This window comes from Xiphophorus couchianus, chromosome 10 (assembly GCF_001444195.1).
Source record: "Xiphophorus couchianus chromosome 10, X_couchianus-1.0, whole genome shotgun sequence".
NCBI lineage: Eukaryota > Metazoa > Chordata > Actinopteri > Cyprinodontiformes > Poeciliidae > Xiphophorus > Xiphophorus couchianus.
The window spans coordinates 6,520,821-6,533,502 of NC_040237.1; the positions used below are offsets into that span (position 1 = coordinate 6,520,821).

The 12,682-nt window shown below is 37.2% G+C and overlaps 1 protein-coding gene across 2 annotated transcripts in view; it reads left to right on the forward strand.

Moving 5' to 3' along the window:
• Positions 1 to 205: 205 nt before the first annotated feature.
• adam12a (ADAM metallopeptidase domain 12a) overlaps positions 206 to 12,682 on the forward strand; it is a 103,503-nt gene continuing 91,026 nt past the window's right edge. For both annotated transcript variants that reach the window (XM_028029508.1, XM_028029510.1), the window contains exon 1: positions 206 to 708. In XM_028029508.1, the coding sequence (XP_027885309.1) occupies positions 609 to 708 (100 nt within the window). In that variant the 5' untranslated portion in view covers positions 206 to 608. The remainder of the gene's footprint in view (positions 709 to 12,682) is intronic.

Sequence of the window (12,682 nt, forward strand, 5' to 3'; positions counted from 1 at the left end):
GCAAACATAAAAATTTTCTAAAATTCTGACAAGATCAATAAATAAACATGGCAAAACAAATTATATCTTATGTAGATTAATTCGTCAAAAATAACTTTGAAGAAAAGGGTATCTTTTACTTTGAAAATTCTAACCGGATGTTGCGTCTTTCTTGTATCTAACTTGAGGCAGCTGCCTCAGTCATCTGGTTTTAGGACCAAGAGTCTCCTCAGAGAAGCACATGGTCTCTACTCATGAGGCAACACTTCTCGTCAGTAACTGCTTGGGAATTAAATGTTATTCTAGTGGGCGATTAAGAGTGAAGCGGCTTGAGTCTCTGTTAATGTTGTCCTGTTTTTCCAACATTTCAATCCCCCCACCATTTTCTGTTAATTTTCGCCAGGAGGATTCTCTTCCTCTGGATAATCTCGTTGAATGAGCAAAGACGCGCCGAGTTCAACCAGCTGTTATTAGGGCTCCCTGACGCGCCGCTTGCTAGCGCACTTGATCATATTTCAGGAAGTCCCTTTCTTTTTATTTCGGGGAGGGTGGGCCGGCTCTTGAAGATCAGCTGTTGCCGGACTTGTGGCTGTATGATGGTTGAGCTGCATTAGAGACGCTTCAGCATCATGAGCATCCAGAGCAAGAGGAGTCTGAAGTTTATTCTGACAGCACTTCAGACTTTGACTGTCTGCTGGCTGATGTGTGACAAGGTTCACTCTGCCGAAGGTAAGAGCTTTGGGAAACATAAAGATACTTGCTTTATGCTTATATTCCATTCATTCATTCATTTAGCTTTGTTTTCCTTTGAAATATATTCCTCGAATTGAAAAATCTCACTTTTTTCAGTCTTTAAATGCGTATATATGCAGCATGTTATCTGAAGTAAAATCAGATAATGGTATTGTGTGGTTGATGTATAAATTGATAATTGATCTAATTCCTTCATTTGCAGCTGGATTTAAGCCACCACATCTTTTAAGCAACCTACAGGTTGTCTTTCATGATCAGTGTTGGTTGCAAAGACAATCAAGTTATTTACATAAATCAGTTTAAAAACCAAGACTCATAAATATATGCATTCTTTACTCTGGATGATGATTGTACCATGTGCTGGATCTATCCTGTGTGATGACTCTTGAAACTCTTGACTCCTGCTGCACTTCATGCTTTGTGAGTCTCCTCCAAACTCTTGAATCCTCTCAAAGGCGTAGTATACCTCTACTTCGCCTTTTGTGCTGCACATTTCCAACAACTTAACTTGATACTGCTTGCTCAAGAAATGACTTTTTTGTAGCATTTCCTCCCTGTATAAGGTGTTTGCTTAACTGCAGCCAACATCTTACAATTGATTGTGCATACCAACATAGTCATAATATAACATTTCTATATTAAAAATCATATTTTATAGATCTTTTGTAATATTCCGGTTCTTCTGAGGAACTGAAATTTGGATCTATAGTCCATAATAATTAAATGGAACAGAAATTAACACTTATATCACCCTGCCTTGTGACACTCTGCCAAGGGTGTGCCCCACCTCTTGCCCATTGGCTGCTGAAGATGGGCAACACCCATCTTTATGGCCTTGCAAAGACAGGCGGGTATAGACGATGGATGGATATATCACACTGTGTACATGTTTTAAAATATGTGTTCAAATGAATGAAATTATGATATACAAATGTATTGAGATACGTATTTGCCACAGACTCAGGGCCGGCCCAAGCCTCCATGGGACCCTAAGCGAAATTTGGTTTTGGAGCCCTCTAGTTCTGCTAACAATGTGGGCTGGCTGCAATCAGCAGTCCGATCATTAGATCATTCACACACCTGCTATAAACGTATTGCATCTCTTGCAGTGCTGTTTACAATATATACATGTATAATATAGGATACATTTATTGTCCACTGATTTATCGACCAGTTGATTTCTTGGCGCCGATTTCCTTAATTTTGGGGGATCGTGATCGGCTGATACTTGCATGTAAAGCTGATCTTATCCCCTGATCTTATTTTTGTCAGCAAAGCTTTATAAATCAGTCTCTCTCCTCTTCTGCTCTACAGTGAGAGGTGTGATTGACAGAACGGCCCACCGGGTCAGGTCTGCACGTTAGCAGTAAACAATAACTGCAAACGTGCAGTTATTGTTTACTGTGACTTAAGAATGTCACTGTTGCCAACTCAGCGACTTTCTTGCTACATTTAGCAACATTTCAGACAAAAAAAATTAATATCAAAATCAGCTCCTGTAAGAGCGGAAATACTCTTTATGGAGTGCCCCTTTTTGGGGGGCCCTAAGCAGCTGCTTAGTTTGCTTATGCCTTGGGCCGGCCCTGCACAGACATTTCCCATATCTGGGATAGATCATTGTAACCAACATCCTAAATATCACGGAGTGGATGAGAAAATGTGCAATGGGGAAATTCTGGTTCTGTTCCAAACTTTAAAATTTTTCTTAAACTTTTTAAATTCCCCAGAGAGAAATTTAAACAATAAAGAATTGATTTATTGTGATATCTTGTGCAGTTACTGCTCTGTTCATTCTCCCTTACAGCTGCTCCACTCTCACTTAATCAAAGTTTTATGCTCATTGTCCCAGTAATCACCCTCCTTGAATAAATAATCCTCCCGGTTCATTCAGTCTTTAGCAGATCCTCCTGATTTTTTGGTCGTCCTGTAGTTTTTTTCAGTCCCTCCTGTTGGGTTTTCCCTTCATGCTATTCGTTTGCCACGTCAAATTGGAAACTTGGTGTTCTGCTCTGAACTTGATAATTTTTTGTAAATTTTGAATCACGATTGTCATTGCAATATTAGTAGGAGCTACGTTGCAACTAAAAGGCAGTACTTCATTGCAGAATATGTTAAGTGTATGATATTTTAGATGTTATGCATTCAGTCCATCCAGGTGTCACTTGCTTGGACACCTGGATGGATTTTAACTATTTACTATGTCACCGCTGGTGCAGATTCTGGTGACCAATATGATCTTGGAGAATGTTAGGACGTTGTGATAAGTGAGAAGAAAGAAACTATTGAGGAAATTCTGGACTAATTACAAATGTTGTCATTGTGTTGTTCCTCTGTAAAGTAGCTGTCATATTTTCATTTATTTTACAGCCCTACTTTCTCTGGCATCTGATTAAAAAGACTTTAAGCTGTAAGGATTGTATTGCAAAAACAATATTTGCGGTTTTTGGAATCATAACTTTTTAAAAGCTGCCACTTAAGTTATTCCATTATGAGTGAGTTCCAGGACTGCACTGAACTCTTCTTGCTCATTTGAGCTTAATAGGAAACCTGCTTATAATCGTCTCAGTCAAAATGACATCTCAGCAGTAAATGGAGAAAACAGTTTGAGAACTTTAAAGAAACATTTAAGTGAAACCGCTTGTGTTTTTTCCTTGATTTGTGATGCCAACTCTTTCATCTGGGGCTCATGACAAGTGCTTTGCTTACTGAAGGGTGAGATTCAGTGAAAACACCACAGTATTTAGGGAAGTTGGTGACTCTCATACAAAGAGCTACTTTGACTTTTTGTTGCATGCTGAAAAAGAAAAAAAAAAAAAACAAAGAAAAAAAAAGCTCTGGAAGTCACGATGCTCACTGTGGAACCCTGGGAATTAATTACCAGCAAGGGCAATAGTGTTGAACCAGAGATGAAGCAAGTGGAAGATGTTCATTTATTCATCATCAGTTCTTCCTTGTCAGACGTTTGCCTTGTTGTGTCTCTCCCATGGGGCCGCAGACACGGCGAGAAGCCATTATAGCCGCCGTGTTTGTGCGTGCGACTGACAAAGGCAGCGGTGATCTGTGCTGGCAGGATGTATGCAGATATACATGCGTCACGGTCATCTGTGCTGATTGAGATAAATGACGAGAGGAAGCGCTGTGAAGTGACTCTTCTTAAAGCACGTATCCTTTTTATCTTTCAACAAAGGAAGAAAAGAGAGCTGAGGAAGTTTTCTCAGGTTGCACACATTCTGCGATGCTTCAGACTCTTCTCAAAATTGTTTCGTAATATTTTGCTGTTTTTTGTCTGATCAGTATGCATTAAGTTCTTCACATGTCCTTTGTTTAAGATCACAGTCACAGTACTATGAAGAAACATGCTATACCCTTAGTTGGAAATCAGAACCATTACTTGTTCAGTGAAGTAACAGAGAAGTGGCTACACAGTTAATAACAATGTTCCAAAAATGTTAAGTCCTCACTTATGTGTTTTGTATTTTTGCTTATGTTAGGTCAGCCTTTTAAATTGGTCTTTGGCTAATGGAGGGCGTTGACCCTTAACTCACTGCACTTGCCACTCATTGTAAAGAGCAGACATTGCAATAGTGAAACACTGCCAGTATGCAAAAAGTAGTAGCAGAAAACAATGTAGAGCATCAACAGTTCTGATAACCCCCCCCCAAAAAACAACAACAAAAAAAACTAACTACACAGTACAGCCTTAAACAGCAACTTTTGTTTTTTGTGACATTTTGGACACAATATTCTTTCTGCTATTACATTAAGACATGCATGTATTTGCACACACATGCATTCAGACTTTGACCTGTTTTATGAACGCTAATTGTGCTGCATGCAAAAAAACAACAAAAATGGTAACAAATCCGCTTTGCTTTATGTGTGGAATACTGCTGGCACGGCCAGAAATGGAAACATAAATTAAGCATGAAGTTGGGAAGCTCCTCCCATTTGCCTTGATCTGTTGTTCATTAAATTTATCTTTTTTTTGTTTTGTTCTGGACAGCATGTTTTTCAATTGATTCTTAGAAAAATGACAAAAGAGGAGGATTAAAAGCAGTACCATGTCTGAAAAACACTAAAGTATAATAGGCTTTCAATTTCCTTTTCAAATTAGATTATCTTAATTATGCTTTGCAGGCATCTTTAGATTCCTTGAGTCGACGCATTGTAGAGCTGAAAGTCATTTGGGGTATGTCTTCACCAGCTTTGCACATCTAGAGATGCGTTTTTTCTTCTTTGTAAAAGAGCTGAAGCTCAGCAAGATTGGACAAAGAATATGTTTGGACATCAGTTTTCAAGTCTTTCCACAGACTTTCAATTTGATTTAGGTCTGGGCTTTGGTCCATTTTAAAACAAGAAAATGCTTTGATTTAAACCATTTCACTCTAACTCTGTATGTTTAAGGCTGTTTTCCCGCAGGAAGGTGAACTTCTGTTCAAGTCTCAAATGCTTTGCAACCACAAGCATGTGTTTTGTTCCCTAGGATTGCAATGTATTTATCTCTGTCCATCACCTGGATGGGCAACTTTTCCTGTCTCTGGTAAAAAAAAAAAACATTAGTTTTATTTAGTTTATGCCAAACTTGTATATAAGGAGACCCTAATCTGACAAATTTTTTAAAAACCAGACAACTCTGAGGGACGCATATATCTAGCTACATGTTAACTGACTTAGCATTAGGGCGAGTAGGTGGAGGTGGAAGCCTTTCCTTCTACTTGTTTTACCTCCATATATTTGCATTGGAAAATATTTCTCCCACTTGTTTTCTCATCCATCTCAATTTTCTTATCTTCAACATGTAGGGGCACAGGAGGCAGCACAAAAATCTTTGAAGTATAAAACTTTATTTGTTGCATTTAAATGCAGCCATGGGATTTTACTTTAGGCTGCTGCTTAAAAACAGCTCTGATTTTGACTTATTTTTTCGGGGGAGGGACGGGGGCGGGTATTCACTCTACAGCACATCTGAGACAGAGTCAAGACCTGATTTGAAAATATGTTCTCAAGACTGGATTCCCGGATGCGTCTGCTTTGTTCCTTGGTTTTTATGATGCTCTTTGTTCATTTGTGTTCTCTTAGAATTTACTGAGGTGTTAACACAACAGCTAGATTAAATTACATACAGACTATATTAACTAATTGGTCTGCAGATTAATGAGAAATATATTTTTGGTCTTTTGTATTAAGCCACAGAGCTCCAATAGAAGTTTGTCTCATGGAAAATGGTGAACGGTTTGTAAATCGTCCATCTTCAGTTGCATTGTATTTTATGATTGTGTATAGCACTTTGGTCCTATCGGTGTATCAAGTGCTTCATAAATAAAGTTGCTATGGTATGGTATCTTCAAATGATCCTTTGATACTAAAACTTTTAGTTTTTTAGTTTAGTTAAAAGTGGAAAACTTGAGTTTGAAGTATTTTTTTCTGCCTATTCTTGAAAATATGAACTAAAAGGTAATGAACAGAAGTGTTTGCAGTCTTACTCCACACTCTGCCCTTCATTCATGGAAGCTACAGAGGAAAGACGGAGCTGTTCATCACCATGAAATGTCATGCTTGCATACATATTTCATGGGAGCGCTCTTCAAGCTTCCCTGTCGTCTTCCTTTTTCTCCTTCCCTGACTGTCATATTTGTTTCCTGGCCTGATATCACTTGTGAATGATTCCCTCCTATGGTTGACACAATCAATGTCAGCAAGGCCTGTTATATAGTTTGAACCAGCATGTCTGTCTCTGCCCTGAGCGCTGTGTGCAGCTTGGCGAGTCGACCTGCAGACAAACGGAGGTTTAGCTACGGATATATTTTTGGGCTGCTGTAAAGCATTTTTGTAGTCTAAACTGTCCTTCCCTACATTATCACTGTGATGTGAGTCATCCCAAATCAAAGCCTTTTAATATCTTTTCAGTATGAATGGACTTATTTGTTCCAGATGACTTAGTCAGGATATTAAATACTTTGAGGTTGGCAAAGAACAATTGGTCAAGAAGTGTTAGTGCATCAAGACAGACTAATCAAGCAGATTATTTTTTAATTTCTGCGGGGATGCGGATATATGAGAAAATTAAATTGCAGTACTGTTATGATGTGGTCTAACTCTACATGTGTTGTACTGATTTTTCAAAATCTTGTCTGGATGCATTTGACTCCTCTGTTAAAGTTTGAACCACCATTTGAAGCCTGAGGCTCATGTTGGATTTGATCATCGGATTTTCACAGTTTAGCTTCAGGTGCCTCTCTTAAATAAGCCTTCTTATTGAGTTTGAAGTATTTTTTTCTGCCTATTCTTGAAAATATGAACTAAAAGGTAATGAACAGAAGTGTTTGCAGTCTTACTCCACACTCTGCCCTTCATTCATGGAAGGGCATGAATGAATCATGCCCTTCCATGTCTTGCATCTGGTTTAGTAATGCAAGACATTTGTCTCATATAAAGATGGCTTAATGAGTTTCACAAAAGTATTTCACTGTGAAAACTAGGCGTGCAAAGATACAGCCAGCTGACATGACAATAAAAAATGTAAGATTCACAAGAGTAAGGGGACATTTGGACAGTTTTTGTGGAAAATGAAAGGACCAGCTACATACTGTATGTCCTAAGCTGCAATTAGTCTTGAACCAACAATATTGTAATACCTATGCTTTGCCTGCAGGTGGCAATTGATTGAGTCACCATTTGTTTAACAGCCTAAAATTTAAAAGGAGACTATACTGTGCATGACTAAAGCACAACTCGTTTATGAGTTCTCATAAAAGTGCAGCTTGTGCTTTCTTTGACATTGTTCAACCTCATGAAGTCTAATGAAAGCGGTAGAAACACGGTTCAGAGATAAACCCTAAAAAATTGATTCTCTTTGTTTTCATGGGTAATGCCATCACTCTTGAGATACACTATATTGCCAAAAGCATTCGCTAGTCCTTTGTATCAATTTCAGTGATATCTCATCCATAGGTCTAATACAATGTTATTCCTTTAACTTGAACTAAAGGTCTGAGCCCAATTCTTGAAAAATACCCAGCCATAATCCTCTTTGGACCCTGTCAGCAGAGAAGTGTTACCCTGTGTACGAATGTAGATGCGATATTCCTTTACAGAAACGGTGTTAGTTTTATACCAGACGTACCATGACGCAAACTTTCCAAAAAGTTCTTTTTTTTTTGTCAGTCTACAATACAGAATATTTTCCTAAAATTCACCAGGATGTTTCTTGGCAAATGTGAGATGGAGAATTGTGATATTATGGTAGCAGTGTTTTTTTATTGATTAATTTTTATAGGTATGTCTGTAATAAAAAAAAAATTAAGTGGTTAATAATGGTTATGTATCACTGTTGAGGAATTGCATTTTTAGGTTTAGACAGCGTTATTCCCTTAACAAAGAAAATCATTATTTGAAATAACTGAAATGCCTCCAACAACAGAACTCCCTAAATGCATCAAATGTTTTTTGCTGTTCATATATTGTCTAGTTTTCTCAGTCAGTCATATTCCAGGAGAGATTTTTCTTCTAACACGACACAGTGATTGTGCAACATAACATTTTGTTTCGTTGGAAAATAAAACTGTAAGAGGACTCTCTCTCTGGGAAATCAAAAAATGAAGAACACACCCTTAACTTTCCACAGCGGACATTTTCACACAATGAACCAGATATTAGACTTGCTGTTCCAGCTCTACTTTGAACGGAGAGGCCAACTTTGACGCATAACTAAACAAACCATAGTTTGAACAATATTGCACAAGCTCTCAGGTGTCCGTTGTGGGCAGATATGATAACATAATATTGTCTTTAGATTATATAACAACAGTTTTTGTGTGAGCTGCTCTGAGCAATATGAATTTAATAAATTACATCATATTTCACTCATGGATTCTAAACCTTTTAAAAAAAGAGGTTTTGACTCATGGCTGTAATTACGCTACCTTATTTTCATGCAGTATCCTTCCTTGTAAAGTCATAATAGCTGAAGGACACATCATGCAAACCAGGGTTCTATGGAAACGGCTCAACATGGTATTTTTTATTGTGTACATACAATTTCACCCAATTATTATTCGTCTACACAATATTTTAAGCTGCACTAGTTCATCATAGCAAAAAAAAAAAAAGAGATCCAGGATTTGAATCCCAACTCGTGTGTATTTGTGTATTGTTTGAATTGCATCCATTTGTATATTTGGATTCTCTCTGGGTGCTCTGACTTCCTTCAACTGTATAAATTGATGCATTTTGGATTAACCTTCCAAAATCAATTGCCTTTAAGTGAGAGTGTGTGTTGGTGCATTTTTTGACTTTGCAGAGAGGCAATAACCCTGTTGTGACCCTGAAAGGATTGAGAAGGTATAGAAATGGGACTAATGAGCATAGTGTTCCTGTCTTGCCACATATGATATCATTTCTAAAAGTGAAACGCATTCGTGTTACATCACGTCTTGCATCTAAAGTTGTGCTGCCTTTAATGTCTTTTTGTGCATTTTTATTTTAATGACTTGTGTAAAATTCATAGTGTTCTATGTCAGCAGGACCGGCTACTTTACTTTTGCCATCATGTCGCTGAGTTGTTCACTTTTGTCCATGCTTTATGATCTGGAAGTAAGTAATAACTGGGCCAGTACCCTATACTCAGTTTAAGAGTACCTCCAAGTAGACAAGTAAGTTTTACTGAAGTAATCATAAAGTAGGTCAGATTTGTTCAGTAAGCAGGTCTTCATCAGTGTAGACGGATCATCTGCATAACGCCTCATGAGACACGATAAGTGATTGCTGTAGAATTTGTATTTGTTGATTTTGCAGTGTTTCATATTTAAAACTTTGCGCTGTGACTTGATATGTTTTGATGTGCTTGAAAACTAATTGTGGCAGCCTAACCTAGCTGATGATCAAACTGTATGCTGCACTTTTAAATATGCAGGACAGCAATGCAGGAGATTTATTCTTGTAAAGCTTACACATTGTGTAAGGTACAATGTTAATAGGAGAAAGATTCAAAACCTGCAGCAAAATAATTCAGTTCGGCTTTTACCTCAATCTGCTTGCCTTAAAGAAACAGATAACTTTGATTAGGTGGGCTTCTATGGAAAGATTAAAACTAGTCAAAATCTTACTCTTTCAACAACTTAATTTTATATAGGTTTAAAATTAATCTCCAAAAGTGGAAATGAATAGCTAATCAGACTCAAGCAGGTATCTACAACTTTCAAACATTCCATGGCTGTTCATACAAATGTAAATTTATAAACTTTGTTTCAGATATGTATATGGATAGATAGATGAATAACTTTGTCATCATATGAAAGGGCAATACAATAAAATTCAAAAATACAGCAGCACTGAAGAAGTGCTTCAATTTTTAAAAATTTTGCAGCAATAAATAAATAAATATTCAAACAATTTCACGTGGCATTTATACAGTTCTGGTCTTAAGAGGGGTAATATTACTCTCATAAGGATCATGTTGGAAAATTTAAAAGATTACTTGAATCGAAATGTTTTCTGGCCACAAACAACAAAGCTATCACAAATCTGCATGTGTAAAGTTTACTAAGCTGAAAGAACAGATTTTTCTCATCTCTTTTATAACCATGAAGCACATGTAGGGCTCCAAAGGGGCTGAAGTTTGAAAACTCATGACTTAATTTCACAGCCTCAGGGAACATAATCTTCTTGCTTTGCATTTGACTTTGCACAGATTTTAATTTCTTGTTCTTCCAAGACAAAGAACAAGCCCTGTCTATTGCCTAATGGGCATGCATGTTAACAGGAACAAGACAGGACACCTCCTACCTGCATGTACCTCTAACAAATTGGGCCCGACAAAGGTTCATGGCTGTCAGTTGCTTTGTCTGTGTCTGCCAAAGGTTTTTTTTTTTTTTTTTCAAGGGTGAACCCTGTGATGTATTTTTAAATGAAGCGGAGCTAGCAGAACATCAATAGCTCAGAAAGTTTTAACTCCAACCCTGGCCAATTCATCCTTGTTATAAAAGTTTGGATTGGTTGTTAACGCAGTTGGAAAAAAAAAAATGGAGCGTTTCTTCTTATATTAAATTTTTAAAACTGAAAGCTATCATTTTCATATACAGTACCACTTGTGAGGTACTTGTGAGGCATTTCGTTGTCAAACCAACGTAATGTGTTTCTTTCTTTCTTTCCGCTGTAGACGTTTTGTGTGCATAACTAAAGCCGAGGGTGTAAATTGTAAACTGAAATGCATTAAAGGCATTTTGGAGTATTTTTCAAGTCTGGATGAAAAAAACATTTGCATTTCCAGGCTTTATTCTGAGTTCTATTCTGGTAAGCTCCAATATTTTCACTCCTCCATAAAATGATTTGACTTAACCTCACCTGTGTTTGGCAGCTGCCGATCATTTGTTTGTCCTTGAGATGAACAGTAGTAGCAGTGAAAGGTAACTGAAAATGAGACATCAAAAAGACTTTCAATCTTCTATCTAACATGCAGATGTTAAGCTGAGGGTCAAACGAAGACGTATTTCAGCACCGTCTTGTACAGGACTCAATTCCTGCACATAAACAAGCATTCCGGAAAGAAAGTTGTCACCATTCCCTGTTTTCAGGTAGTCAATCGTATGAACTAGAAAATAGAGGTGAAGGAACAATGTCCCGGTCTATTTCTAGCCATGTGCCTTTGAGACCACTCCATGTACAGTATAAGTATTCACACCACGAGTTTTTTTAGTTTTTTTTTTTTTTACATCTTGTCAAGTTCCAGATACAAACCTGTATATTTTATGTACTCAAATCAAAGTACTGATTTTTGTGTTGCGTTGAACCACAATCATGCGAGTTTTTCAATATTGCTTTAGAAATAATATCTGAAAAGTGTGGCTTGCATTTTTATTTGTTTATTATTATTGAAAAGGCTTTAAAATCCCCTTTTCTGCTAGAACAGCTGCAAGACATCTGGCAAAGATATGCATAGAGGTGTAGAGCAGGGTTAGTTTATTTATCAAAAGTTTGAAACATCTCACAGAGACCTGTTTAACTTATCATCTAAAAATTGAAAGAGTATGTCACAACTGGTTTAAAATGTCAAAACGGGTTCAAAACCGGACCAAAGTGCTGTACAAAAACAATAATAAAATAAGTTGGTGAAAAGAAAAAGAGAAATATTACAAGAAAAGGAAAAGAAAAAAAATATATTATTGTTAAAATAATATAAGTAATAATAAGTAAAATTTAAATAAAAGTATCGAAATGAATGAGTTTTGACAAAATGTGAAAGTGTTCAAGGAAATCATGATACTTTTACAAGACACTGTATCTTAGGTGAAAAATTGTTAGACAAAACAGGGAAGCCACTTTACCAGCAAATCAGATGGACTGAGAATGTAGCTGCATTAACCTGCTGCAAGCATTTGTCCAACTTTTTCATAATCTCTGCTTGTATCAATTTTTTTTGACTAGGCACTGGGAGTTTTTACATTTTTACAGTCAGTGCATGCAGGATGTAAATGACAAGAAATAGTGTGCATATATCCATTTTTGTCTTCTGAAAATTACCCAATATATTGCTAAAAATAATTATCAGACTCATTTCAGCCATAACAAAACACATATTGTCAATGGCAGACTTAGAGCAGTGTGACCCCATACTGAGGGACTTTGAATGAGCTGCATGCATATGCTTGCCATGACAGAGTCCCAATGAGCTGTAAATGAAATCCATCCGGGAAACCATATAATGAGCTTTCACACTGTGACTCTGACCTTCGTCAAAACAGTAAGGGACATAGGGCTCATGGCAGGCAGTAAGCAGCAGTCGTAAGGGGGTGGATGGCGTAATGGTGTCAGGCGGGAGCATAATGGTACCAGTTTCTCAGACGGGGTTAATCTCCTGTTGAGCGTAGGGGAATTTTCCTGCTCAAACATTTCTTTCCTATAGAATAATTAATGGTGGTATTTAGTGGCACAAAAGAGATATTTACCAGTAGAG